Raw genomic sequence first — 26,783 nt, forward strand, 5'->3', positions numbered from 1 at the left:
CCCCTCTCTAATTGTCAACTGTCATCGAAGCGGCTGCAACCTTCGCCCCTCCCCTCTCGCATCGTCTGTGGTTTCATAAGATCACAGACCCTCTCAGCTACATCTTAATTACACGAGCAGAGAGGAGAGGTGGTTGCAGTCCAGCCGTGTGTAAAATTCTTCGTCCTTATCAGCTGGGATGAGACGGGGAGCGAGGCTGAGGAGGATTTCTCTCTGAGCAGGAAATGTCATTTCTCTGTAATAGTTTATGATTCATCCCTCCACCTTTGACTAAGTAATGAGGGATGACAATTAGAGCGGGCCATGGGAGTAGGAATCAAAGGGCTGAGATTCCCCCTTGGCAGAGTCAAGCCAGTCTGAGTGTGCTCTCAGCAAACTGGATCCAGATGTCGAGGTCTGTGCTGCCATAGGCTGCTGCCGCTGCCGCCGCTGCCACAGCCACAGCCACACAACAGACTCTTTCTGCCAGCCAGCCGATCCCTCAGCCTCCATGCTTCAACATGACAGGAGACTCTCCCGGTGAGAGCCCAGAGACAGAGGCCCCCGGTCCAAATAAAAGAATTCCAGCTCATGGCGCTCACAGAACCCTGGGCTGCAAAGTATCATTTCGGTGCATGCTGTGATTTATCTAACCCTCGGTTTGCGTCTCTATCCCCTCTTTGTCTTCCCCCCGTCCTCCAGTGCTGTACGTGTCTCTCCCTGCTTTACTGTGCATGTGGGCTGGCTGGTGGAGGCAGAGCAATGTTATGTGTGTAAATAGGCTTTTAGTAGGTGTAATAAATTTGTAGATTGACACGGAATTGTTGCCACGGTGCCAACACATATAAAATTGATTGATTTATTTTTGCTTTAATTATCATCCAACTCTTTCTTTTTTTTTTTGTCTTGTACATTTCCTTCAAGATAAAACAGGCCATAAATTCGATGTGTCTGTTGGTGGAGGGTTGGCGGTGGGGTTTGAAGCCGAGGGGGTCGGGGGTTGTCATCCAGCGGCTTGGCTGAATCAATGGTCCGGTGTGGCGGAGAAAGGACCAGCAGAGCGCTATTGATATGTTTAACAAATTAGCCCTGATGACGGCAGGTGTGGTTGTGAACGCGGCTCTTGGGGTCAGCTCGTCATATGGTCGCTAACAGACACGATATTGCCGCGTGTCTTGATCTCTCCATTCCCTCACAATGGCATTAGGGGCACCCCAGGGAAATAAAGAGTCCCACTCCCCTGTCCCCAGTGCTCTTCAAATTAACTCCCCAGAAGGTTAAGCTCCTCTGATTTATAATTATTCAAGCCCACCACCACCACCACCACCACCACCACCTCCTCCGCCGCCACCACCACCCCACTCCTCGTCCACTTCCCAACCCCTCTCCTCTCCCTCTCTCTTTTCTGGCACTTCTCCTGAGTGGCACTTGGCTTTTGGTGGGAAAGCCCAGGAATTAGATTAGCTAAGCCTGACCTGCGAGCGTGCAGCCAGATGATGGGAGCGGGATTGGACTTGATCTCTGCCTGTCTAGCTGTCTCTCTATTCAATCTAGCTGTCTGTCTCTCATACGACGTGTTATTGCTTGCGAGTGTCCCTATGGATGAGACATTTCCAGCTGCAGCTATTCAGCAATTGCATATATGGCCCTCGGAGGAGCGGCCAGTGTCAAGAGTACATCTCGCTTGCACGGACACGATTTGAATGATGAGCTGTGCGATGTGCCTCCAGTTCTCCCTTTGCGGCCTTGTGACAGTCTTGGTGACGTTCGGCTCATTAAATAAGTGAAAGCATCAAACAAAGAGTAGTGACTGTTGAGCAACGATAGAGTTTTTCCACAAACTGTAAGCTGCAATGCCAAAACAGTCTGCCGCACTTCCATGATCACAGTCTGAGGTTCTCTGCTTGAGTATTATTTTTCTTAATATCTGTGATCTTAAGAGGAATTTTGGCGGTCAAAAGCAACGCACTCAACTGCTTTTAAAAGCAGCTTCATTTCAAATAAATTGCACCATGATTATCCATGGTTTTTCAAGAATTTGCTTTTTCTGAGTTCACTTGAAACCCTGTATTTCACTGGAAACCATAGTTTTGAGTCTAGGGATACAACATTAAATGCCTATAGGAGGTAACAAACCATAAAAACACCTTTTTAACCTCAGTGGTGCAATTACAATTACACCTAGAGAAGCACTACCACTGAGGCCGTGCAAAATCAACCGTTAATAGTTGTCACAGTTCTCAATCAGTGGGGCTCTTCCTTGGAGGAGCCTGTGTGCCTCCGAAGTCAATTGGGTTCCTCTGGAGATCAGGGGTAATGTAATGAGGGACCACGTTGACTCCTCACTCTACAATCACATAATTAATCTCCTGATTCTACCACTCACCATGTCATGACATATTCCTTTGTGTTTGGTGCATAATGGTGAAGTGTTCTGTGCTTCCCACACACCTCTGTTTTGGAAAGCGGTTATAAAGCCCATTCCCTTACAGCCTGCAGAGGGATGCGTACAAAACAACACTCCCTTTGGGCCCTATTAGGAGACAAAGAGAAGCACACACACTTCTCCAGCAGGTACCCTAATAATATGTCGGCAATTTAGATAATGACTGGGAGTGAGATAAACTGAAGTGTGTATTACAGGTAATTGGATCTGCAGTGTGTTGGCTACCTAAGCATCTATGGGGATGTGTATTGTGGGCTTACAAGGGCCACTAGGAGATGGACCGTCAATGATAAGTATTGTAAGGCTCTCTAGCATATGCATTAATAATGGCTGATTTGAGGTATTTCATTCACCCAGAGCCGCAGACATCATCAGAGCCTTAAGCGAATCAGAACTGGCTTTGGATCTAGACCTGGACGAAGCTGATTTCCTGGCTCTTGCGAGAACATCCAGTTAGTCAGAGGATGACAAAATACAACACCCGGGGCTGTCACAATGATCAAGTTGGGAGAGTTTTTCTCTCCCCTTTTTTTTCTCCAAGGTGAAGCTTAGAAAAGTTGGAGCCATAATGAGAGTTGTCAAGCCTGTGAGGTGGAGCACAGAGTATCGCAGGTGGTGGGAGAAGCGCAAAGGGCGTCTTCGGGGACCTGGAGGCTGGAGCTCCTTGGCCTTTAAAGAGATTACCTTGGCAGTGTAAGGAGCAGGGCTACCCATAGGGTTTAAGGGGGAGATAGGCCAAGCAGGCCATTACTAATACTACAGAGGACCCTTGTAAGCTTCATTAATAATCTGATGATGAATCACTACTTTAATTGGACCTTTATAGCTGTTGCCTAATCCCTCGTCCCATCTTCTCATCTCCTCATCTGGGCTGATAGTTTGTTTTTATTTCACACAATAATCTTTTTTTTTTAATTGATTACATTTCCGCTGCTTATTTCATGAAGCATGGGTTCGATAACCAGGGATGGTGGCTATTGCGGTGCCTCTTTATTGAAGTGCTCCTTTCTTTCCAACTAGTTAATTTGCGATCTTTGTTTAGATGTGTCCATATGGTTCAAAGATCTGTCTGTTTTAAGACTACACACAGGGTCAGATTTCTCCCACTCTTAATTAGATGAGGGATGGTCTAATTAAATCAAATTCATTATCCTCAGCTCTAGAAATCAAGAGGCTCTATTGGAAATAAGGTTAGGCTCCCCCTCATCCATCATGCCCTAACTAACCAATTTACAGGCCAGCCTTTTGCATGAGGCATTATTACCTTGTCATAAACACTTACCTTTAAAATCCCAGAATCAAGCCGTGATATGCTAAGCTTTTATCACATTAGTTTGTGCTACTGTGTCAGCCTCTTTCTGCCCAAGATGAAGTAGGCGCCCAAATAATTATGTTAACCACGTAAGGCAGAGACAGTGCAAACGACTGCTATTTAAAGGCGGCTGATAATTCTGTATAATTAAGACATAGTACGGTTCTTCACACAGAAGAGGAATCGAGGGCTTTTCTGTGGCCAAACAATGACAAATTAAAACGAGGCTCATAGAGGCTGAAAAGCATCATATTTGTGTGTTAATAATTCCTCCTCAGTCGTGTCCTTGGTCACTTGGCTTCTTCGCTGCAGCTGTGAGTCACACCGCATCTTTTGTGCAGGAGACAAAAAACTACCATCTTGATTATTCTGACCTCGACTGATCTGAGGCGACAATCCATTTATAACCCGGCTTGTCTTTGATATTCCTGATGCCAAAACTGATTAAAATTCTTTATGTTAATAAACTGTCGCAGCAGTGTTTATCTGTTTAAACCGTTGAATATTTATACCCGATTATTGCCGCTTTAGCATGTGAATGGTCTGGTCTTCTGCTCTTCTTTAAAATTTATAACAGTCCACCATAGGGCCACAAGCCCTTTAAATGCCGCTCGGTGCTGGAGCCATATTCTCAAACACATGAGGCCTGTCCTCTGATCTGTGTTGGAAAGTGAATTAGTAAGCTCCACTCCAAAGCCAGTGATAGCAGCGGGCTGAGAGCAGTGATTTGTTGGCAGTGTATATTACAGCCCACGGTCAGGGAGGGAGGGATCAGACAAGCATGTGTGTGTGTGAGGGATAGGACAGGGGGCCTTATCACTCAGTGTTTACTCACAGTAAATTGAGTTGAAATAATAGTCTTTCTCTGAGGCCAAACAATGGAGCAGGCTGCAGGCTGAGGGCCCAGGCTGGTGCAGAGCTGGCCTGCGCCACTTCAAAATGAAAGACTGAGCCCCGGGCCATGGGGAGGAGGCTGGGGGGGGGGGGGGAGGAGGGGGGTGGCTTTATGTGGACAGCTACACCAGTCGCGGAGCAGACACCCCTCTGACAGACACCTGGGTAGGACAACGGAGAGAGAGAGTAGCGTGGAGCTGGGGAGGGGAAGGAGGTTGGCGGGGGTGGAGTGATGAGGCCTCGGGGCTCTGTCATTAGGTTGGTGGTGGAGAGGAAGATGACTGCCCCGAGGACAGAGGAGCGACAGGTCCCGGTGGGACAGACACGGCAACCTCTCATTCCCCTGGGTCTGCGCAGGGACTGGTGGGACATGTCAGTCTGTTTAGACCCCCCCTCACCCCGCCCCGCTTCGACACGCTCACATAACCTCCAGCTATGGGTGAGCTCCAGGAGTCTAACCTGCACAGAGAGAGAGTATGCGTGTGTGTGTGGGTGTGTGTGCAAGCAACAGAGAGGCAGGGGCTGAAAGAGAGAGGCGTAGAGATCAGATCCATGTAGTGCACGGACCCTCCGATGCCATTGTTTCTGCGTGTGTGTGCTTCAGCTGCACCTCAGCTCTGCCTCTCTTCCCTTCATTTATCATTCTGCAGCATAAAGTGCTGCAGCAGCATTATAGAAACAGCTGCTTTTTTCAGACAGCCAGAGAGAATGGGCTGCTCCCCGGCAAACAAAGACTCTCCTGGCCCTAAAGAGAGTGTAAAATCGGTGGGTGAATACAAACCTTTTTCCTCGCTGAGAGGGCTGACCACGGGTGTCACTGTGGCGGCACACATTGTCATTGCAGCCGAAGACAAATAAGGATCCATATCGGCCCAGTCATGTGCAACAATGAGTGGCAGGGGCACCAGGGGCACCAGTGTTCACAACCAAATATGCATAACTACAGCTGCTGCCGCATCACGGTCTCCTGAGGATTCACAGGAGGCGGTTTAACCAGGCCTTGTATGCATGAGCCGTTTGAGTAGAAGCACCTGTATCTCTGCAGACTGCAGTGCATCACAGTGTCAATTTGTTGAGTCCTGAGCTGAAGGAAAGAGAAGAAACAAACCCTGTCAGTGTTCTTCCAGGGGTCATAAAGCAGTCACTAAAGGGCTGTGGCAACACCACTGAGCTGACTGGAGGTTCGCGCCGCAGGGCCATGCAGATCCTCTGTCGGTTGGTTTGCAGAGAGACGTGCCGTGCCATGCATCACCGTTCTATTCTGTGCCTTAAAGGCTCCACGTGGAGAAAAGGGAATTTTGTCGAACCTGTTCTCATCCAGCTGGAGAGATGAGATTTTACACTCCGCCAACCACATGACAGACAAACGTTCAGTTTGTGTGTGTCTCTGTGTGGGTGTGTGGGAAAGACAGAGGAGAGGAGAGAGAGAGAACAATCCGAAAAGGCTTCAGACCAACTCTCTGCCAGACCTCCTGGGGCAAAGTTCATGCTTGAATACTTTAAGACGTGAACAACATAGTTTCACAGTAACATTAGCTGCTACGATGGAGAGAGAATTTCCCTTTCAAGATTAAACACACAAACATGCACATACACAACACAGGTTGCAGCAAGTCCAGACAATTCAATTATTGTTCTTTTAGACTTATTTGTACCTAGTAAGGAATGTATGTCTTAGACAACAATAATGTAATTATCAACATAGATATTATTGACTGCAGGTGTTATTTTAAAAACTACATACTTCAGATATAAGAAATAAGATATAAGTAAATTTGAGTATTTTAAGCAAAATTTATTGAAAAACTCATAAATACAAAAATATAGTGGCAGGGAATGTTATGCTATTTCATATTATATTCAATGATTATCAGAGCCATTTTGGTGGAGATAAATTTGTATGCTGTTCGTTTAAAACAAGGCAGTGTTTTTTATGACCTCATATTTTTTGTATTTCCCAATTGTTATTAGTAAAAAGCATATTTAGCTGTAGATGTATAAAAAGCCCAAGTTTCACCCCTATAACTGTTGCAATACAATCAAATTGCACTAAATGAAAAAAACTCAACAAATAACCAAATTTCATAAACATATATCAATTATCACATTTGTGAATATATGTGAATAAACAAAAGAAAAGGAATTTGTGTAATAATTAAAGCATAAATTAGTGTCTGATATCCAACCAAAATATATCAAGGCATTGAAACTGCGTAACACTTTTAACAACCTCTCTCATACGTGTGCTGGTAGATCTGAATGTTACGTCCAGTATTTTACAAATATTTCAGTCTCTATTTCTCTGCATCTAAAGTTCACCAAGAAAATCCTCGGTAGATAAAATGTGGGGCTCTTGGCATTTGGTTGAACACAGTGGGACTCTTTTACTAGAGCTATAGATCTTTTTTTTTCCTTCTTCTTCCAATATAAATTCACCACTTTTATGTTTGACTCCTTCACTCAGACACTCTTAAATCAAACCAAGAAAGAATGAATAAAAAAAGGAACATAATAACGAAGGCTCCAAATGACCTTCCTGTCCCTCTCGACCCCCCTGGTATTTGTAGGTGGTCTCAATAATGTCGCTGATGGTCTTTAGTGAAACAGCAGGTTTTTGGTTTGCTCTGCGGTGTATGTGCGCCCCTCTGTCTGTTTGACACATTCCAACACTGCGCTCCTCTCCAAGGCTCCTAACTACCAGCCAGTCGCCATGGTTACAGCCATACATCCATGCCAGCCCTTCACACTCAAAGACATATTTGTTTGGCTAGTGTAGCGACATTCCCGACAAGAAACACAGCTTTTTAGCATAACACCTGCTAATCTTGGGATTTAGCTCTTTGAAGAGGACTGCTGATCAGAAATTCAAATATATTATTTGAATGCTAATCTGAATGTTAATCCCTGGCCCCCGGGTCTTAAAGCATCCTGCCTTTCAATAACAATGTTGATTTTTGTTTTATTTGCTCTCCCTTTTTTCATTTTCTCCCACCTCCCCCCACCCCCCTGCTCGTCCACCCCTCATTTAGATCCGTTATCTATTCCCTCAAGCGTAATATAGGTGGAGTCCTCTTTTACAGTGTGTGGCAATTTCAAAGCATCGATGATTTGGATGCCGCTCTAGAGACGAATATTATCTGATGAGTCTTTACGGTTAAGTTCGCGCGAGGTGAAATTCCTGCTATCGATCCTGCTTGAGTGATGTGTCCCACCACAGTCTCTCCGTCTCCGCCGTCCTCTGGGTTTCAAAATCTAATTAAGATCAAAAATGTCCCAATCCCAGAGAAACGAGGATGAATATCGTGACGTCCATTTTTCCTGGGGAAAAAAAGGCACCATTTTCATTCCACTTCTTGTCTATTTTCCTCTGCGTTTCTTTGCTATTTTCCTAGATGTTATCTGCATGGTTATGTATCTGTGGGGCTGAGCGTTAGCAACTGCGGCAGATGAGTGGGCGGCTGATGTGGGTGTTTTGGTTTGGATAAATAAATGCAAAGAAAAAAAAAGGGATGAGATAATGAAAGACAGACTAGACCAAAACATATACATCCTTATAAAAGCCACCCCTGCTTATTGACATATCTGAGTAGTTAACATGGCGCACATTACTTTATAATTGCGTACTGTAGCTGTATCCTCATCCAGTCTTCGGACTTTTCGTCGGGACTGGCGTTCTTTTTGATATCTGCTGCTATAGCGCTGACTTTTGTCTCGGCGAGGACAGAGAATCAAGGGCAGCAGGATCACAAACACACGAACCCCGGATCATGTGAACAACGTCTAATTCCTGGTTCCCTCACATTCTCTCCCTCCAAACTAATTTTGAGCTTAGACTGAATCTCTGTTAAGTAAACAGGGTGCCCCCCATGCAACCTGCCCCACATCACAATGATGTGCAGATCATCTCTGCCCATTAAAACCTGGGCAAACACTTTACTTCACACCGATGTACTAAAGATTGGAGGAAGAGAAGAAGGGAGACGGGGGGAACACACAAGTGCCTTTTATTTCTCCAGTCTTTCCCAGATTGTCTCTCTTTCTCCTTTTCTATCTATTAATCCAGTATCTTTCAGGCCTGGTAAACTCCTCAAGATGGACATTGCTTGGTTCAGGGTGGAAGGGGGTCAAGCTCCATTGGCCCCTGCACAGAGCTGTGGAATTTTTCATTAGTGCACAGCTGGGTCACAAGTGGCTCCAAAGCCGTCTTAATATTGTGTAGGCCCACAGATTAGGAGCGGAGAAAAGAAGCCAAAGCATGATGCTCTCTCCACCAGACCCTGTCTTTGCATATTTGCAGTCTTGTGCTTTAGAACACCTCATATTACTGTTTGTTTTATTTCTTAGACCCAGAACCTCCGGGTCAATAGTAATTATAAAGCCCTCCAATCCAAATGTTGTTTTTTAACCATTCCAGCGCTGAATCTGACGAAGATGAGTCCATTTATTTTCTCACAGTAAAGAAAATGTCCGTGTGTTCGTGGACCAAAGATTCTTTTGCTTTCAGATTTTAATCTTTTACGACTTGAAGTTATTATTTGACTATGGAAATTAGATCATGGTTTTTTTATTTCTCCAAAAATGGTGATTACCCCGAGGATTTCTATCTCCCGAATCAACCTCTCTAATAAAAAAATAACAAAAGAAATGCATGTATCTGTGGGTCGCTACAGCCGGCCTTAGCTCTATAACATGTGATAGCCATTACGCTTATTGTAGCCATCACTCTCTCTGCTTCCCCCTGCTCTTTCAGAGGCGGCAATCACTCGCAGTGGCTCGTCGAGCGAGGCCGAGCCCTTAATAGTGAGCTCTGCTCCACCTCACACAGATTAGCCTGGAAGGGGCGGACAAACAGATACTCATAGAATTATAAGAAATATGTGTATAAAATGTGTGCATGTGTATGATATTAATTGGTTCTGTTTGGGCCTCGGTTGTTTGCTTTTTTTACGGGCCGCCTCGTTGTAAACATGTCTCGTCTCCAGCAGTGATCGTCTTTACAAACGGGGCAGAGAAAAGCACTTTATAAACGCCTTGTAATTCACAAACCCACTCATTTATTTGTTCAAGGATCGACGCGGCTTTGGGGACAGGTAAAAAATATGCAGGAAAAAGGCCAAAATGAAAAGAAAAAAAAACTCTTTACAATAATTTCCTCACTGATGTTGTTGTGCAGCGTACGCAACCGTGTTGTTTGTTCTGAGCTCGCAAAACTGAGCCTAAATGCAATGTTGCACTCATTTTACATACTCAGGAACAGCAGCTGTCCAAACAGCATCATGTGTGCCTGCCTGCTTACTCTTGTATTTAGCTGTGTACTTAGCCTCTTCTGCTGCCCAATACACTGTCCTTTTCACTCCATGAGCTTTGTTCTACCTGTGTGGCTGGGGAGGATTATTTCCATGCTGTTTTCCCAGTGACTCATTAGCAGATACATGTGAAGGAGGAGAAGCAGCGGGTTCGCTTGATGCTGCAAGATCCTTCTCTGCATACCGCTCTTAGAGCTGTGTAGGATCATGCAGCATTGACTGTATTTAGCATTATGTGTTTTTTTTTATAAGTCAATCCCCCTGAATAAAACACTGGTCATGAGAAACATTGACTTTAAGACAGACTGGTAAAATAAAAAAAATAAAAAGATACATGCACATTATTTGTATGTTTTCAGACTCTTGCATTCAGTTACTACACCACACTTGTTTTGAACTGCATTTGAATTGTTGAGCAATCTGTGAAACACACAATCCGTGGAATGAGATCATTTGCAAAACGACTTAAGGGTTAGGATTTCTTTGTGCAGCTGTGCCGTATAGCGTTATGTACAGATATATCTGTCTGGCTGGGGACTCGTCTGAGGAGCTGCTGCACATTCCAGCACATAGGAGCTCACGCTGCCGTAGAAATGAAGTGGCCATATTTGTTTTCACAATAGCAGACGTGTTGGATAGATGATCCTGGAAGCACTTTGCTGCAGACGAACTGTAACCACCATCTTTTTACGCGCTCGCTCTAGCTCTGCTCAGCAGCTTTTACTAAGTGTGCTCCCTCTGAGATGTAGGGCAGGTGCATATGCATACACCAACACATCGAACACGTCCCTGCTATTATCTCCGCTATGCCAAGTGCAATCAGCTCGTCTCCCTCCCTCCCCTGTGAGCTCGCAGGCAGCCGCTGCTGCGCCTCAGCGCGGGGAACAAGAAGAACCCTGTGGCCAGAGCTGTGTGATGAAGAAGGCACCTTTGGGCCATTAGTGGTGTACACATCTCCCGTTAATGTGTTTTACTTTTACCTGCTGGGAGTTTAATTAAAAAACAAAGAGCCTCAATTTAAAGGCCATTATTATGCTAATGCAGTAAGCACGAGATGGTGATTAAGCAGCTTTTAGAGCTGACTGGAGCTGGCCCTTGGGAGCAGAAGGATGGCACTTTTTATTTGGCTTCATTACTCTCTATGAATCTATGCTCCAAAGAGAAACGCTGATCCTATGAAACAAGGTCAGCTACTGAGATCATTTATGAACACAGTGTTATCACTACCACCTTTTTTTTTTTACTTACTACTCCAGCAGACGGAAGTTTGCTTCAACCCCATTTTCACAGAGGAAGAATGAAAGAGGTTACACCTTAGCTGGATCTGTTTAAATATACAAAATCAGAGTTTACTTTTCCCTCTGCAAGCAATCAACCACTGGTAATGGCTGAATTAAGGTTGCTATTTATAGGCCGTTGTGGTCAACATGTAGTGTCTGCTGCAATTAAAGGACAACAGGACGAAACATAACAAAGCAATTTGCATGATGTTGAGACGAAGTTGAAAAGGTTCGCCTGTGCAGCGAAAAACATCTGGGTATCAAATGTTTTCCTCTTTGACCAAAGCTCTTGATACCGTTGCTAAGAGCCAATTTTCCCACACTGAGGCGTGACCGGTGACTCGCCGAGAAGTGGCTGCGGCACAGTGTGGAGACTGCTGCTGCGTCTGGGAGACAGATCCGTGTGTTGTCATTCCAGACGACAAACAGAACAAGAATCCACCTGAGAATTAGCTGTTCATTAAATACAGGCATTAAACATTTCTTTCAGATGAACAGTTGTGAAATCTGTAAAACTAGAGCGGCACCCAGTAGTGTACATACTGCCACCAAGGCCAAGCAGTCAACCTGAATCCAATCAAGCTGCACCAAATTTCACACACACAGATATCAGTTACATAAATATGTGATGTGTGATTTTATTGTATTTTTTTCATAGAGATCCATGACTGATCCGGATCAGTAAAAAATAGATTCTTCCCTCACCCACACGTCAAACCTTAATTCAATCCAGTAGTTATTTTTTTATTTTTTTTACAAACTAACAAGCAAATGGATACGGGTGCAGATATAACCTCCTTCGAATGCTTTATTGTTATGAGTTGAATGAGAAGATCATGGTATTTTTGTTCGCTTAATTTTTACCAAATTTCAACAAGAAGCGATCATGGACCAGAATATTCCTGCTAAGCTAAGATAAGGATACATTTAGTCAACAGATATGAAAGTGCTGTCAATCTTCTAACCTAACTATCAGTGAAGGGCTTATTTTACCAATATCAGAAATGTACCTTATGTCTCTCATCCGATCTGAAAGGAAGAAATCTTATTATGTCTGGTTTGATCCCACATTTTGTATCCAAGATGAAGCCGGTAGAAAAAAAGAGACTGGAAATATGGAGCGTGCACAGTTGACCGATTGCTCCACGTGCCCTTCATCCTGCCCCGGAGGCCCTTGTCTGACCTGCCTCCCAGGCCTCATCTCTCACCTCAGCAATGATTGGCATGGCCACAGGTTTCCTGCCCAAACACGAGAGCCCATCTTCAAAGTAATGGCTTACAGCTGCTGCCTGGATAATCCTCATCCCCTCTGTCTTTGATGGGGTGCGGTGACATAATAGCCCCGGCTATTCTTTCCCCAAATTGTTATGGTATTTCTCCAAGTGTTGTTCAATAGCAAAAGGGGAGTAGGTGAGGCCGTTGCACGTGTTGCTAAATGTAGCATGATTATCAAGACACATAAGCAGCTCTACGCTCTCGCTCCCCCTTCCCCCCCGTCCCCTCTTATTCCTCCCGGTTTCTTTTATCCCACCCAGTCCTCTTGATGCTTATCACTGCGGCAGAAGCATTAAATGTAATGTCTGTAGAAGGGAAATCATTGGCAACATGTGGTGAGAGCTTAAGATGTTGTCACACTTTAAGTTGCCTATAATCTGTTCAAAGGGAGAGTTCATAGTTCTCCAAAGTGCCTGGAAAAAGGAGGGGAAGAGGAAGAAGAAGAGCAGCGGAGAGGGCGAAGTCTCTTAGCTGCACTTGGCCCGGCTGAAGTGTTCATCAGACAAATAACTGTCGGTCTCTGTTGGCTTCTGTCTTTTTCATCGTGCTCTTTGTTGTTTTCTTTCTTGCATTTGCTCAAAACACAGCTTGTAGCGTTGCAAGCCTCAGCAGTGTGATAATCTGTCTCGGGGAGGGAGAGACAACCATAGATAACGAAAGAAAAGGACAGACAAGGGATTACAGGTATGTGGACACAGGATTAAAACGAAGGACGTAATGATTCCTGTGGGAGAGGGATGTGCTGAGAAGGGCTCTTTTTTCATTTATGAGTCCAGTTGTGGGGAGGCCTGGGTAAATATTGACAGCTCCCTCCGCTTGAGATGCGGCCATTGATCCACACAGGAGGGTCTCATCACTTGATCTGTGCACGCAGGTGTGGGAGGAGGGGAGAGCGAGAGCCGGGACGCGGCGTGGTCGTGCTGGTGGTCCTCTTTGTGGTGCCTTTTATAAACAAGCAAGCTTTAAGGCGCTGATCGGCTCTGCCACTGCGACACCGGGAGTCGTGTTACCGGAGCAGCTGAACGTCCAGAAAGTGGATTTGAGGTGGAAGCAGGTCTTATAGTGTGACGGGTCACTGGGATCAAGTAGAGGCAGAAAGTAGAGAAGGATCGCCCTAAACCACTTTGAGTCTGATTCCAGACACGGCGACAGCTTCTTTGATATCTTTAATGTCCCGGTGGAGCCTCACAGAAAGCTGCAAACCCTCCTCTTCAGCTAATGTTATCAGCAGCCCCTGTCGATTTGTTTTTCTATATATCAAATCATCATTTACATCTTCTCCTTCTGTCTCCTGTTGGTGTGCTGGCCCACAGGCCTGGTCCTCAAACCACTAATCAGGTAATGTCGGGGAGGCTGAATGGCGTGCCTCCCCCTGGTCAACCTTCACTGCTCACACAGTGGTGTTGTTTTAAAGAGCATTCTTTAGGCGCTGAACTTGGAAAGGTATTAAAGTGGGATTAGGCTCCTCCACAATCCACTGCTTGTGTCATTCAGGGAGTTTGTGTTCTCCTTTCCCCACTGCCACCTCCCCACTCCTTCTCTGTTTGATTGTGGCGAGCCGCAGGAGTGGGACTGACTGCGCCTTTCAAAGGAGAGGGGTAGGGTTAAATCCCTAGTCCACTGCTCCCTGCTAATTCTCCTTGTTCCTTAGAGAGGGATTTACTTCTGCTGCCAGCTTCTCAAAGGCCTTCTCTGCCCATCCGAAAAGTCGCCGTTGCCTTCCTGTGGAGGTGTGGTTGCCATAGAAGGGGCGTCACGCATGGCTTTTCCATCTGAACCCCGCTGAGAATGGGGACCGGGGACTGAAAACAGGCAGAAAGTCCGGATTAGACCCGAGGACAAAGCAGGACAGGAAGATTCCAGAAGGGACGAATAGGAATTACAGCAGCAAAAATAATGCAAAGTGACAGAGAGGGGAAATAGAAAAATAATGGCTTACAAGATTAGACTCGGAGAGAAGAAAGAAGAAAGGAAAGAGGGCTGAATGAGAATGTTTTCATCTAGATGAGAAGATTTAAAAGAGCGGTCGTAGGTGAATGCAGAGGCCTGGACATATCAAAACCGTGCTAACAAGTAATTTCCTCAACTTCTTCTTGCTCTCTTTCTTTGCCTAAGCCGCCGATCATTAGCTAAACATTCGAGTTAGAGCTGGGAACTTGTCTTGACAGATTCATCACCTCTTCTCCCTGATCCCAGCTTGTAACACGCTAATCCTTCTAAAAAGTGGAAACAAGTCCCGGAGTATTCAGTTTATCTTTGCAGATATTTTGTGTTGCTTGTGTCTTTTATTTTCCGGTGACCAAACTTGGATTCTTACATCCAGGTTGGCAAGTCATTTGTTTGAGAAACATTGCAAAATGACTTTTAAGGGGATTATCCTTCAGGTTTTTTCATAGTTGAATAATAATCCTCTCGCCTCTTATTGTAATAAATGAAAGATTAAAGTACTTCATGAACCCCGGAGAGGGCTAATTCTGATATCTCTGTTGTTTTGCTGTCTCATGATGGTTCAATATAAAATAAGATGCTGTAGCCGCCGTGTTCTGATCCAGATGCAGGCTGGGATTTTCATTAAAATGAATGATATTAGTAAAAGAACTTATCAATTCTATGAGATGTCAATAAGATAACATACATTTCTGCCTTGCCGATGCTCATCTGATGAGCAGTAATTATTTTCAGCAGGCTGGGCAGACGAGCAAAACCACACTATCTTGTTTCCAGCGTGCACACAGCTGCTCATACACGTGCACTCGCATGTGTGAATGCACACACGCCGCAGTATCACCACTCAATCAGCACCTATAACAGCATTACCATAACAAAACCTTCCTTTGGTCTCCCTCCTCTCATATTTACACATTATATTCATCACTATCGCTCATCCCTGTCCCGGACCAGCACATGATGTCAATTGCTCCTCTCGCTGCCTCCCTGCCTCGCACAATGAAATAGATGTTCACCACAAATAGATAGGCGGTTGCCAGCTGTCTTCCAGACCAGGGCAAACAAAGAGGCCGCTAATAAATCCAGCTTTAGGGCTGGACAAGATCAACCACACTCCCGGCCTCCTTGCTGCATTTAATGTGGCTTCCACGGAACAACGGAGGATGAATTAAATGCCTCTCAGTCGCCAATAAAACAATGCAAACATCTTCCTGAAAGGATATCAAAGAAGATGGAGGTGTTGTCTAGGATATGGTGATCGAGGCAGTGTTGCACCACAGAGGCATAATATTAGACAGTAAGATGAGATATGAACTAGACTCCAGTGCTGCCCACTAGTCAGCAATGAATCATGGTCTCTGATATGGTATCTGATGCAAATAAGTGTCGTGGTTATGAAAGAAGTATGTAAATTGCCAAGGTCTGATTGGGAAGAGCAGGGATTGGTCGCTGCACTAAAACATGATCCAGCTCCTTTTTTCCAGGGGCCCACCCCAGAATCTTTAACAGAAGAGCTTCTGCCAGACAAGTCCCCTCCTCAGCTGCACACAGGATCAGCCGGTCCACTTGAGTCTGAATCATAAACCCTCCATGATCAGCTGAAGAAGGCAAAATAAAGATCTCACACTTATAGTGAAACTGTGTAACTCCTGCTGAGCAGCAACCCCTGTGGCAACAAGTGACAAATATAAAATCATGATAACGGTTGAAATACAGTTTAATTATTATTAATTATTACCTATAATTTCTTATGCATTGATCGTTTTGTGAACTACTTCTGCTAGTCATAATAATAATATACTTTATTTATAGATCACTTTAAGAAAAGTAGGTTTACAAAGTGTCTCCAAAACATAAAAGCAGAAAATAAATAATGTGATTACAGATTACTACTTCTTAAGATGTGTAACTTCTTGTTACAAGCTAAAAAAAAAAAAAAAGGGTTTGAAAAGAGGACACTGCTGCAGCTTGTCTGACTAAAGGAAGGTTATTCCACCATCTCAAGTCCTGCCCTGGTTACCGAGGCTAACAGCTGGTTATCCGATCGCAGAGTGTACAGGAGAAAGGGATGAGGAGGTCTGCTGTAGATAAGGGGGGGGGGGGGGGGCGTTCAGTGATTGAGAAACAAGTAGCCAGTGCAATGAGGCAAGAATGCATGGGATACGTTTATATGTGTGAGCTCCTGCAAGAACCCTGGTCGCTGTCTTTTTGAAAAAATTCCCAATTGTCCTTGAGCAAGATCCTGAAGTGTAAAAGAGAATGAGTGATGTGCATAGATTCTACATGATTTGTGGGTGAATAGATGAACTGTGACCCTTTGATTGGTCATCAAGACTAGACAAGTCAATATATATATAGGAATGAATGCTCTATTTTTGCTCTCGTACAAAATGTTCCATGTCATCAACACATCTCCAATCGTCTGTTTCGTGTCCTTCTGCAGGTTGTTTGCGACTAAGTGCAGCGGCTGCCTGGAGAAAATCGCCCCCACGGAGTTTGTGATGCGCGCCCTGGAGTGCGTCTACCACCTCAACTGCTTCTGCTGCTGCGTGTGCGACCGCCAGCTGCGGAAGGGCGACGAGTTTGTCCTGAAGGAGGGTCAGCTGCTGTGCAAGATCGACTACGAGAGGGAGAAGGACTTACTCAGCTCGGTCAGCCCCGATGACTCAGACTCAGGTGAGCCCTCTGCACCCTCTCGCACCGGAGTGAGAGCGGCACCGTGGTGCGACCATGGTGTGGCACCGGGGTGTTGTATTCTGTATGCTCGGTTCCATCACAGCGGTCGCCAGCATACACATCCTCCATGATGATCCTGAGCTGGATCTCACTTGTTGAAGCACTATATTATCAACTATAAAGGACGCTACAAATACTGAGTTAATTTGACTTTGGCATGAGATTCTTCATGCGGCACCAGCAGTAAAAACATCTAACACGGCTCCATCTGCAGCTTTTCAATGGTTGATTCTGTAGCATTCTCATTCAAGTGGGGAGCGTAGGTTTATGATACAGTAGGAAGTGGAAACAGGACGAAGCCAAGCCGCCCCGTATTAATGGCTTTCCATGCGTGGGCAGGATCTGGTTCTGGAAAGAATTAAATCACTGTATCATGGTGAGTGACAGAGGGATTTGGGGCCTTTCTACAGAAAAGCCTGCGCCTCCACTCTTATCAGCTCTAGTGTTCCTCGCCCATAGCCTCCACACACAATGAGGCTCCTCGCCAAGCCTCACTGTTCACTACCATCTGGCTCACATTTGGACCTGCACAAAAGCGGGGAATTTGTCAAATACATCTGTGCCTGTGTCAACTTTTGTCAACTTGTGGGAATATTTGCTCTGCCTCTTCCACAATCGGTCGTGTCCCAGTGTATCGCGCCGGCATGTCCTTTGTGCACGTCTCCAAATTCAAGTTGGGGAAAATGTTGACATGAACAGAGGTTAACCTCGGTATGCAGCAGCTGATGTGTAGCTTTTCAGCGGAGAAATGTCGATACATATCAGAACCAGATGACAGGAGACACTGGGCCATCATGCGGGTGCCTCTTCTCACAGCCAGCAGACACCAACATCATTAAGGTTCATCAGCGACACTGCTGCTTCTGATTTGGAAACAGTTGTTTTCACATAGAGTGATAATTCATGTTTTTTTATTCATTGATTTTCATTTCCACGTTATGTTAACAAAGCTTAACAAAGGCCGCAGCATGTTTCACAATATACGTCATATTTTAGTTTCTTCTTCAGTGACAACACATTTATTTTTAAATGGACGTTAATTAGTATTTAGAGGTTTCACATTGTTTTCCAATACAAAAATATGAATGATCTTTCCAAAATAATTGATCACTCAATCTGGGAGAGTGTTGGATGACTTGTCATTTTTTATAAATGCAAAGAGCTATATGATTTTCTAATCTAAAACAAATCTAAGTTATTATTTAGTTTTAACGGCACATTCTAGGTTAGAAAAATGAAGTTTAAACCACTGTTACTACCTGGAACTGTAATATCCTTTTGCTGCTTCTAGAAATCTAACAATCCATAGATTTTGTCATTATTTTGAAATCTAAAGCGGAGCAAAAAAAGCATTTTCCTGCCGTGTCACAGGAGATGTATTTCTCATATGGACTCGTGTTGCCTTGTTCATGTTGTACTCGTTGTAGTGTTCTTATCAGAGATTGATTTGGTGTAAATCAGACAAAGCTGAGAGCAATAAATTACAAGTGACGCAGTGTTCAGCTCAGTGACAAATGTGCATATTTCCTTGTGCTCTCCAAGCAAGAGCCGTAGACTTCTGTAAGTCAAATTCGAGCATGTGGCCTTTTCCTGTTGTAACAAATTGATAAGAAAGTATCAAAAACACATGTGTCTCCTTTGATTATGCACTTGTGGTGTGTGAATCTCCCGGAGCAGGGAAGAGCGAAAATGTATTTGTCTGCAGGCTGTCAGTGGCTAAAAGGGTGTAGTCAGTTCAAGCTAGTGCCGATGATACTGAAAAAACACGACTCTCTCCACAGAGAAAAGTGACGACGAGGAGCTGGACATCAAGCCAGAGAAAGGGATCGGAAGCCAGGGCAAGGGGGATGATGGGAAGGATCCCAGGAGGCCCAAGAGACCACGCACCATCCTGACCACTCAGCAGAGACGGGCCTTCAAGGCCTCCTTCGAGGTGTCCTCTAAACCCTGCAGAAAGGTAAGAGGGAAACATTCAAGGAAAACTCTGGTTTGTGTTTGGAGTAATGAACACATGGAGATTCAGATGCCGACCACGAGCCCTACAGTAGTTCTACAAATAAAATTCTCAAATTAAAAAAATCTCCCCCACCTCAGAGGCCAGCTTTGAAGTGGCGAGCAGCTTTCTGTTCTGTGTTAGCCGAGACAGGCTGCCGCACCAAACATCATACTGAGATAGAGGAGGACGGCCTCCGTGCGACCGCTGCACCCGCTCCAAAGCTTTGAACAGGCAACAATCAAGAGTTCCAAACAGACCGCTGTGCTGCTTTCATTCAACGCGCACGGAAATCAAACAGGCAACGTGGCCTGATTAGGAGGAGGGAGCAGCTCAGGGTGTATGACGTGTGTGTGTTTCGTTGTGTAACCCTGGAAATCCCTTGTGTCGATGTGTCCAGGTGAGGGAGACGCTGGCCGCGGAGACGGGCCTCAGCGTTCGGGTGGTCCAGGTGTGGTTCCAGAACCAGAGAGCTAAGGTGAGAGCACTGAACTCACAGGATGAAATCAGACTTATGTGTCCAAATTCAACAGCCTTATTCCATCTTAAGAGTCCGGCTAATAAATCACCACAAGTATTTGTGTTAAATTTATCACTGCATTCCTTTTCACAAATGCATTAAATAACGATCGAGGAGTTGCAACTCTAGCTCGCTCTTGCATCAAATGTCTGCGCCCCCCCCCCCCCCCCCCCTCTGATTATTATCTTGTGAAAACCTTTGATACTTGATAATGAAGTGCACTGAGATACAGACTCTACGCGGTTCATTCCAGGGTGAACGGCGAGGAGCATCCTTTTTAAATTAAGGACTGCATGTTAGTTTTGGGAGTTGCTCACAACTTTGACTCCTTCCTTTCGTTTCAGATGAAGAAGTTGGCCAGAAGACAGCAGCAACAACAAGAACAACAGAATTCTCAGAGACTTGGCCAAGGTACGATACAGTGCTCATACCCTGCAGACACAATGGAGGCCCTCTGGCTCAGGGCTCCTTTCTCTGGGAAAGGCTTTTGGCTGCATCTTTAATGTATCTAACATTTACATTTTTAGAAATAGAAAGCCCCCTTTCATTTAAATATGCCTTTTAGCTCATTTATCATTTATCATTTATCATTCACCTGGATGTTCAGGTTTCACCACGCAGTGTGATGCATGTCCAGATTTTTGGCCACTTAAAAGCAGAACTGGGCGATACAGCCGAAACTGTTATCTCAATTATAATGTTCAAATCAGTTCATATGCAATGTTCAAATCAATAATTATCACAATTAATGTCAGGTCATTATTTCTTTCCGGTTTAAAGACTCTGAGGAAAGTAGACAGTTCGTTCTTAATGAGCAGAACAGAACAAAACACTGGCTCGAATCAATGATATCTGTTATATACGTATATCAGTGCTTGTGGAATGTATAAGATTTACTTCAATACATATTTAGACATATATGTAGATATGCTATCGAAGAAAATGAAATCATGAAAATTATAGTTAGTTTATGTGACTTCATGGATTTGTGACATTACAATGACAAGTCAGCCAATCATTGTCCATTTTAAAAGGAAATCTATTCATTGATTCAGTTTTGCAATGAGAGAGAAGGAGTAGGTGCATTTTTTAGAATTTCTAACAATCTAATCTAATTCTGCAAAAACACAAGACACAAATTGCTAGATAAATATTTTTTGACACGACATAAACTTGTCTGGTGATGGTCTCCCAGTTTTTCTGTTTGTATCATAGCAATGTATTGTTTGAAATGTTGACTCTTCTTTTGGGTGATGACTGAACAAACACGTGTACCACTGAATCAGGAAATATGAGCTTCCTCTCCTGTGTGCTCAGTAACTACCCAGAATAACAGATTACAAACAGGTCGCTGTATAAACAAGAACAGGCCACGTCACAGAAAGTGGGACGCTCTCTCCGGAGCCAAACAAAATGAACGACAGACGTCATCTCACAAAGCCGCCGCAGAGGAAAGAGCAGGGGGATGGGCTCCAGTCATGAAGCCACAAGAGCTTTGTGTCCATCTCAGCAGTCAGTTCGCCAAGAGCTGTGTTTGTGGAGGGAATTATGGGAGAAGCCACAGGAAAGACTACTGTAGGTTTCCATGGTAATACTGCCAGGGAAGTGATCTGCGTTACTGTCGCTGTTCCTCCCTTTATTTTACCAGTATTCTACTTTTCCTTGTTGTGCCAAACTGTCCCTCAGAGTCAAGTGAGCTGGTAAAAAACCCCAGGTATTACAAACAGATAGAAAACACATCTCCACCCTCCTCATCGCTGGTTCCCCCCTGTGCAGCTCCACCTTTCTCTTATCACCTTTTCTCTAATGGTTTGTTCCCATTGCTCCACAGAGGTGATGTCCAATCGGATGGAGGGAATGATGAACTCCTTCACACCGCTGGCTCCGCCACAGCAGCAGCTGGTCGCCATGGATCAGAACGGCTACAGCACAGACCCCTTCCAACAGGGGCTCACCCCCCCACAGATGCCCGGGGACCACATGAACCCATATGGTGAGCATCCACTGACTCCCACCCCCTCCAGCCATTCATCCCCCGCCCCAAAATACCCACTCCGGCTCTGGAAACACACGCGCACACACACACACACATGCCTGTCCCTTGATCAACCTCGTAGCTCCCCAGTGTGGGACATGTGTTCAGGCCACGGCGCCCCCCCCCCCCCCCCCCCCCCCGATTTAAGCCGCGCGCAGAGACGTACGAACAGATTCTCCTCCCACATGAGATAACACAAGCCTTCCAATAAGCTGCTGGGTTTTGAAGTCCATTTTCAAATCTGTTTAATATGGTTTTAACTCCCCGCCTCCAGCTTGGAGACATGCCCCGATACTCGAAAAAAAAATCCTCGCTTCAGATGAAGTGCGGTCCCAGAAATGATTGAGGCTTCTGTGAGCTAATGAATCAGAATGGGAAAATAACTGGTCTCAGATTTCTGTGTGATACAGGGAAGAATTAAAATGCTAACACTTAGAGGGAGAAATCAGTCAATCAAGTGTTGGTCCACAGGATGCCACTGGAATAACATATTTCGGAGTGATGTCCTCAACAAGCCCCAGAGGGACCATTTCCTGAAGTTCATAACTTCCTTATAATTTGCCTCCATTTAGTTCTTCTCGGCAGTAAGAACCCGAGTCCCTGGTCTCATCACTCTCCTTTGGTTTGGGGAAAAGAACAATATTGGCAAGGCATTAAAAGATATGTCTCCAAACACTGTCCCCATTTTGTGCAACACTATCATTAAGATCCAGAGTGTAATAAAGTTAACTATTCCCTCTAGAGAAATAACATGTTGAGGTTTTATGAAAGGCGTAAACAGTCGCTATTAACCAGATCTTTTAGGAGGATGCCCCTTGTTTACATGCTCCCTCACAGACCGCAATGGTCCCAGGGAGGGCAGCAAAAAGTGAGCTTTGATGATATCCAACTAAACAGTTCTCACAATTGTGATGACACACAACAGCAGTTTCTCAGAGTGACTATTAGTAATGATAATTTCCCAACGCTGCTGTAAATCTCAAATACAAGATTGCGTTGATTTCATGGTCAGAGTGGGGGCATTGTTGTGTTGTTTTTTTCTTTTCTTGCTGTTGTTGTTTTTTAATAACGCCCCTGCCACCGGATCCTGACGTTGTTTCTCTCTCCACAGGTAACGACTCCGCGTTCCATGACATAGACAGCGACACGTCCTTAACCAGCCTCAGCGACTGCTTCATGGCGTCGTCGGAAGTCAACTCCATGCAGGCCCGCGTGGGGAACCCCATCGACCGCCTCTACTCCATGCAGAACTCTTATTTTGCATCATGAAATAGAGAGGCGGAGAGGTTGAAGAAAAGGAAAGAAAACATCAGCACAGAATAAACTGCCCGTCTCGATCTGAAGTGCGATGGCCCAGGAGTTTCTACACAAACGCGGAAACACCACAGAAGACACGCCTCCTCGCAGCGGCTCCTGGCTTTTGTGCGGAAGCTTCCTGTAAAACCACTTGTTGTAGGACACACCAGCAGATTCCTGGGGAAAACTTAAATATTGTTAGAGATTGATTTGGCCGGATTGCGTATATCTGTCACAGGAGATGTGTGGCTCTTTTCTCTGTTCACTTAAGGACAAACAAGTAGATAATGAAGCCACTGATTCCACACTCTCAACCCAAATAACAGTGAATTTACAAAGTGCATGATCAATTGTAAACTAAAACTTTTTGCAAGCCCCCTCCTCCGGTTAAGATGTGGTGATGTCTGGACTGTTTCTTCTCTACACTACACCGTGTTCACCGTTAGCATTTTGATCACTTTCAATAGGTTTAGATATTGTGTTAATAGTAAATAGGTGCAGCATGTCTGCAAGAGTGACTGTACATTTGTGTAAGTATGAGAGTCTGGTGAGAAAGAGTTGTTAGGGGCGAGCGAGGAAAAAAAAGGAGGATCATTTGGTGGACAAAGTAGGATCAGTGAAGTGTAAATACTTTCCCCAGGCAAATTGGATGTGCATGTTAAAAATGGAAAGCATTCTATTTATTTAACTATAACAGGCTCTTGAAGGTACATATTAAAAACTGAAAAGCTTTATTTAAAAAGGAGAGCATTTTTTTTTTTTGTTGAGCAATTAGTGAGTTCATGAGTATCACAACTCATCTGTATGCTTTTTTAATATGAAGATTAACCCTTTTTGTTTTTTGTTTTCTTCAGCCAAGCTGTAAATGAGCAATGTTGCTATTTATTTCGTACAGACCATAAAACTTTTGTTGTCATTGTCATATGTGCATTCTCAAAAATGTTAAAAGTTGCTAATTGACCAAAGTTGACTGGTTTGATGAATAAACAATGTCTTTCTCCTGATAACATTAAATAAATGCCATTCAGTGATCATTCACGTGGTGACATTTCATATATCACCTGCTCCACTATTATTTGATGAAAAACCTGAATGCTGGTTTTAATATCACCTTTATTTCCACATTTATAAAAAAATATACATAAAAACACCACCTAGTGATTCAAACAGTGTTGGACATTGCAGGGCCAAAGCTCACGTACATTTTGGGACGTCTGCATCATGACATTTATTTATATTTGAACATGTTTACACCCTCCAATCAAACATGGGAATCTAGAAAAAGTGTATGTTGAAACTGAATCCCCAAACTATCCCATCCTGGACTATTCAGAGACGTTCCCCGTCTTCTTCTGTCCCTCACCTGTCTCACACACACACACACACACACACTGTTTAAAACTGATTTGCACGGCTGGTGACCTCCATGTTCCTCGGACACGGTTCAGCCCTGGTTGTCTTGGCACGGACCACCTCACCAACGGTTCACACGGCCCGGGATGACAATGGTCTTTGCCTCTACTCCGTACGACAGCTCTGTTGTAGACAAGTGTGTGTCTTTGCTCATAGCCAGACAATGTGGATAACTTTGCTTTAGAAAGCTAATTGGAATGTCGTGTGTGTGCAGAGTAGCTGTGTCTACGTTCCGCGTCCCAGCACTGCTTTCTAAAGGCATTCGCTGGATATCCTGGGAGAGACACGTCGGCCCAAACTCATTACAATCCCATTTGTTACACTTTCTGTTTAGTGCCACTGTAATTAGTCATCTTTAACATGCATGTTAGCAGAGTCATCCGCGGTGACTCCTGTAAATACAGCCGTGACTAATCTAAACAGCGAGCACAACCTGTTTACTTCAAAGCACATTGTGCCGTCGTTGTTTCACTTCAACCGCTGAGCTGACAGTCATCAGAGGCTTGTAGCCGTTCCAGCGTGTGAATCCTCAGTCAGAGAATGAGGACGCCGCAGCACGAACCATGCACATGTAGCCAAGGTGAGGTCGAAGAGAAGTTCAGGTGACATACCAGTACAGCTGCACGACTCGAGCGAGCCCCACCTAGCACCTCGGGGCTTGTCGGGCGGTTATTTGGAAGTACCATCTGGGTGCTCCTTCATCTCCCTGACAGCTCCTCAATGTGGCCAGGCAGGCTTCCACCCACTGTCTGTGTGGTAACGTGATCACGCAGATAAAACACTCACGGTGTTCCGTATAACTATGATTCTATTCCTAGTGCCGCACGCATGAAATCTTTTTATAACCCTGGCTGCTGTACCTGAAGTGAAATTATGAAATGTGTTGCGTCGAACCTGAGCGCGGTGTGGTACATCTATATATCTCCACTATCAGGACTTCAATCTGACAGCCAGGTGTTGGACTTGTTGGCCGCATTAAACTGCCATTTATCTTTCCTTGTCATAGGTGAACTTACCTAGAAGCACCGCAAAGACATCATCATCAGTCTGGAACATGTTTGGATGAGATTCAGGGCCCATGTGACTGGAAACTGACTCAAAATCAACTGACACAAAAAGGATTGAGGGACTTCTTGTTTCTTTTCTCGTCACCTTTAAGTCGTACAATGAAAGTTTGTGTAGTTGGACAAAAAACAGGAAGGGCTGTGTGTCTATAGGCAAGACTTACAAGGACAATAAACCGGTTTGTTCCCGGTTTCTATGTATGAATATATATATATATATAAATATATATATATACATGTGCGTGTGGATTTAAGTGTGAAAGATGTGAAAGACTGAGTACACACGTGCAACAAAAGGCGCCCGTTTACAGCAAACATGGATGGGGTTGCCGGGCACACGCCGTGTTTGCACGGGACAGACAGGACAATTGGTCTGAGGCTCTTCCTTGTTGGGGCAGAACAGGTGAGCTCACAGAGAGGTGTCTGTGCGTGGACGAGGACAGAAGACTCAGCTGCTGACGCTGAGCTAGTGATGTGAGCGTAAACCTTCGACAGCCATGAATTCTCCTGCAGGATTTCCTTGCTAAAATATCGTTGTGTTTATTTCTGTTCGCTCGTGTGACGGTCGAAGCGGTAAACTGCCATCACAAATTCATTTTGTAAAATTGTCAAGAGTAAAGGCTGAATAAAAGTTTGAGGTCACATCCTGTTAGAAAAAGTGGAAACAGTCAAAAATGGCTGATCTTTAATTCAGGCAACACAAGTTAAAGCCCATGTGTTTCAATAGCAGACCGTTGTGTTCTGTTCACTTCCAATCTGTGCGAGCGAGGGCGTGAACAAAACATCGGCAGAGTTCAACTGGGGTGAACTTTGACCTGGGATATTCACATTCCCTCTGTGGGACCGTGTTGTTGTTGCTAATCCATACTTTTACAGAAAAATTGAGTAAATAAAAACATATACTCGCAAATGGAGGGAAGAATTAGCATTAGTTGAACAATCTCCTTTCACACACACTCAGATGAGAGCAACACACTTTAATACGTACAGCAGTGCTCACTCATTGACACTCATTGACACCAAGCCTGGCTTCCCTGACGAGAGTCAAAAGAGAGTGCTGTTTTTATCCCTCCCTCATGTTGGCTCGGTGGATATGGAGCTGGTGCCAGCATCGTGTTCTCTTAGCTCAGTATGAAAACTGGAAACAAGGGGGAGAAGCTAGCCTGGCCAGTCGGAGAATAACCGCTGAATTTGGCCAGTAGATTTATATTAACCACCCAGGCCTGTGAATTGTCTCATCCTGCTCTCAAGAAGAAAGCAAGATAAACCCATCTGAACTGCTTCTTT

At 44.7% G+C, this 26,783-nt stretch overlaps 1 protein-coding gene across 1 annotated transcript in view; it reads left to right on the forward strand.

Moving 5' to 3' along the window:
- lmx1bb (LIM homeobox transcription factor 1, beta b) overlaps positions 1-24,033 on the forward strand; it is a 45,076-nt gene extending 21,043 nt beyond the window's left edge. The window contains exons 4-9 of the mRNA XM_062385082.1: positions 16,883-17,115; positions 18,957-19,132; positions 19,569-19,646; positions 20,033-20,099; positions 21,520-21,681; positions 22,835-24,033. Coding sequence (XP_062241066.1) covers positions 16,883-17,115; positions 18,957-19,132; positions 19,569-19,646; positions 20,033-20,099; positions 21,520-21,681; positions 22,835-22,992 — 874 coding nt within the window. The 3' untranslated portion in view covers positions 22,993-24,033. The remainder of the gene's footprint in view (positions 1-16,882; positions 17,116-18,956; positions 19,133-19,568; positions 19,647-20,032; positions 20,100-21,519; positions 21,682-22,834) is intronic.
- The last annotated feature ends 2,750 nt before the right edge of the window (positions 24,034-26,783 follow it).

The sequence above is a fragment of the Platichthys flesus genome, chromosome 3 (genome assembly GCF_949316205.1).
Source record: "Platichthys flesus chromosome 3, fPlaFle2.1, whole genome shotgun sequence".
Lineage (NCBI taxonomy): Eukaryota > Metazoa > Chordata > Actinopteri > Pleuronectiformes > Pleuronectidae > Platichthys > Platichthys flesus.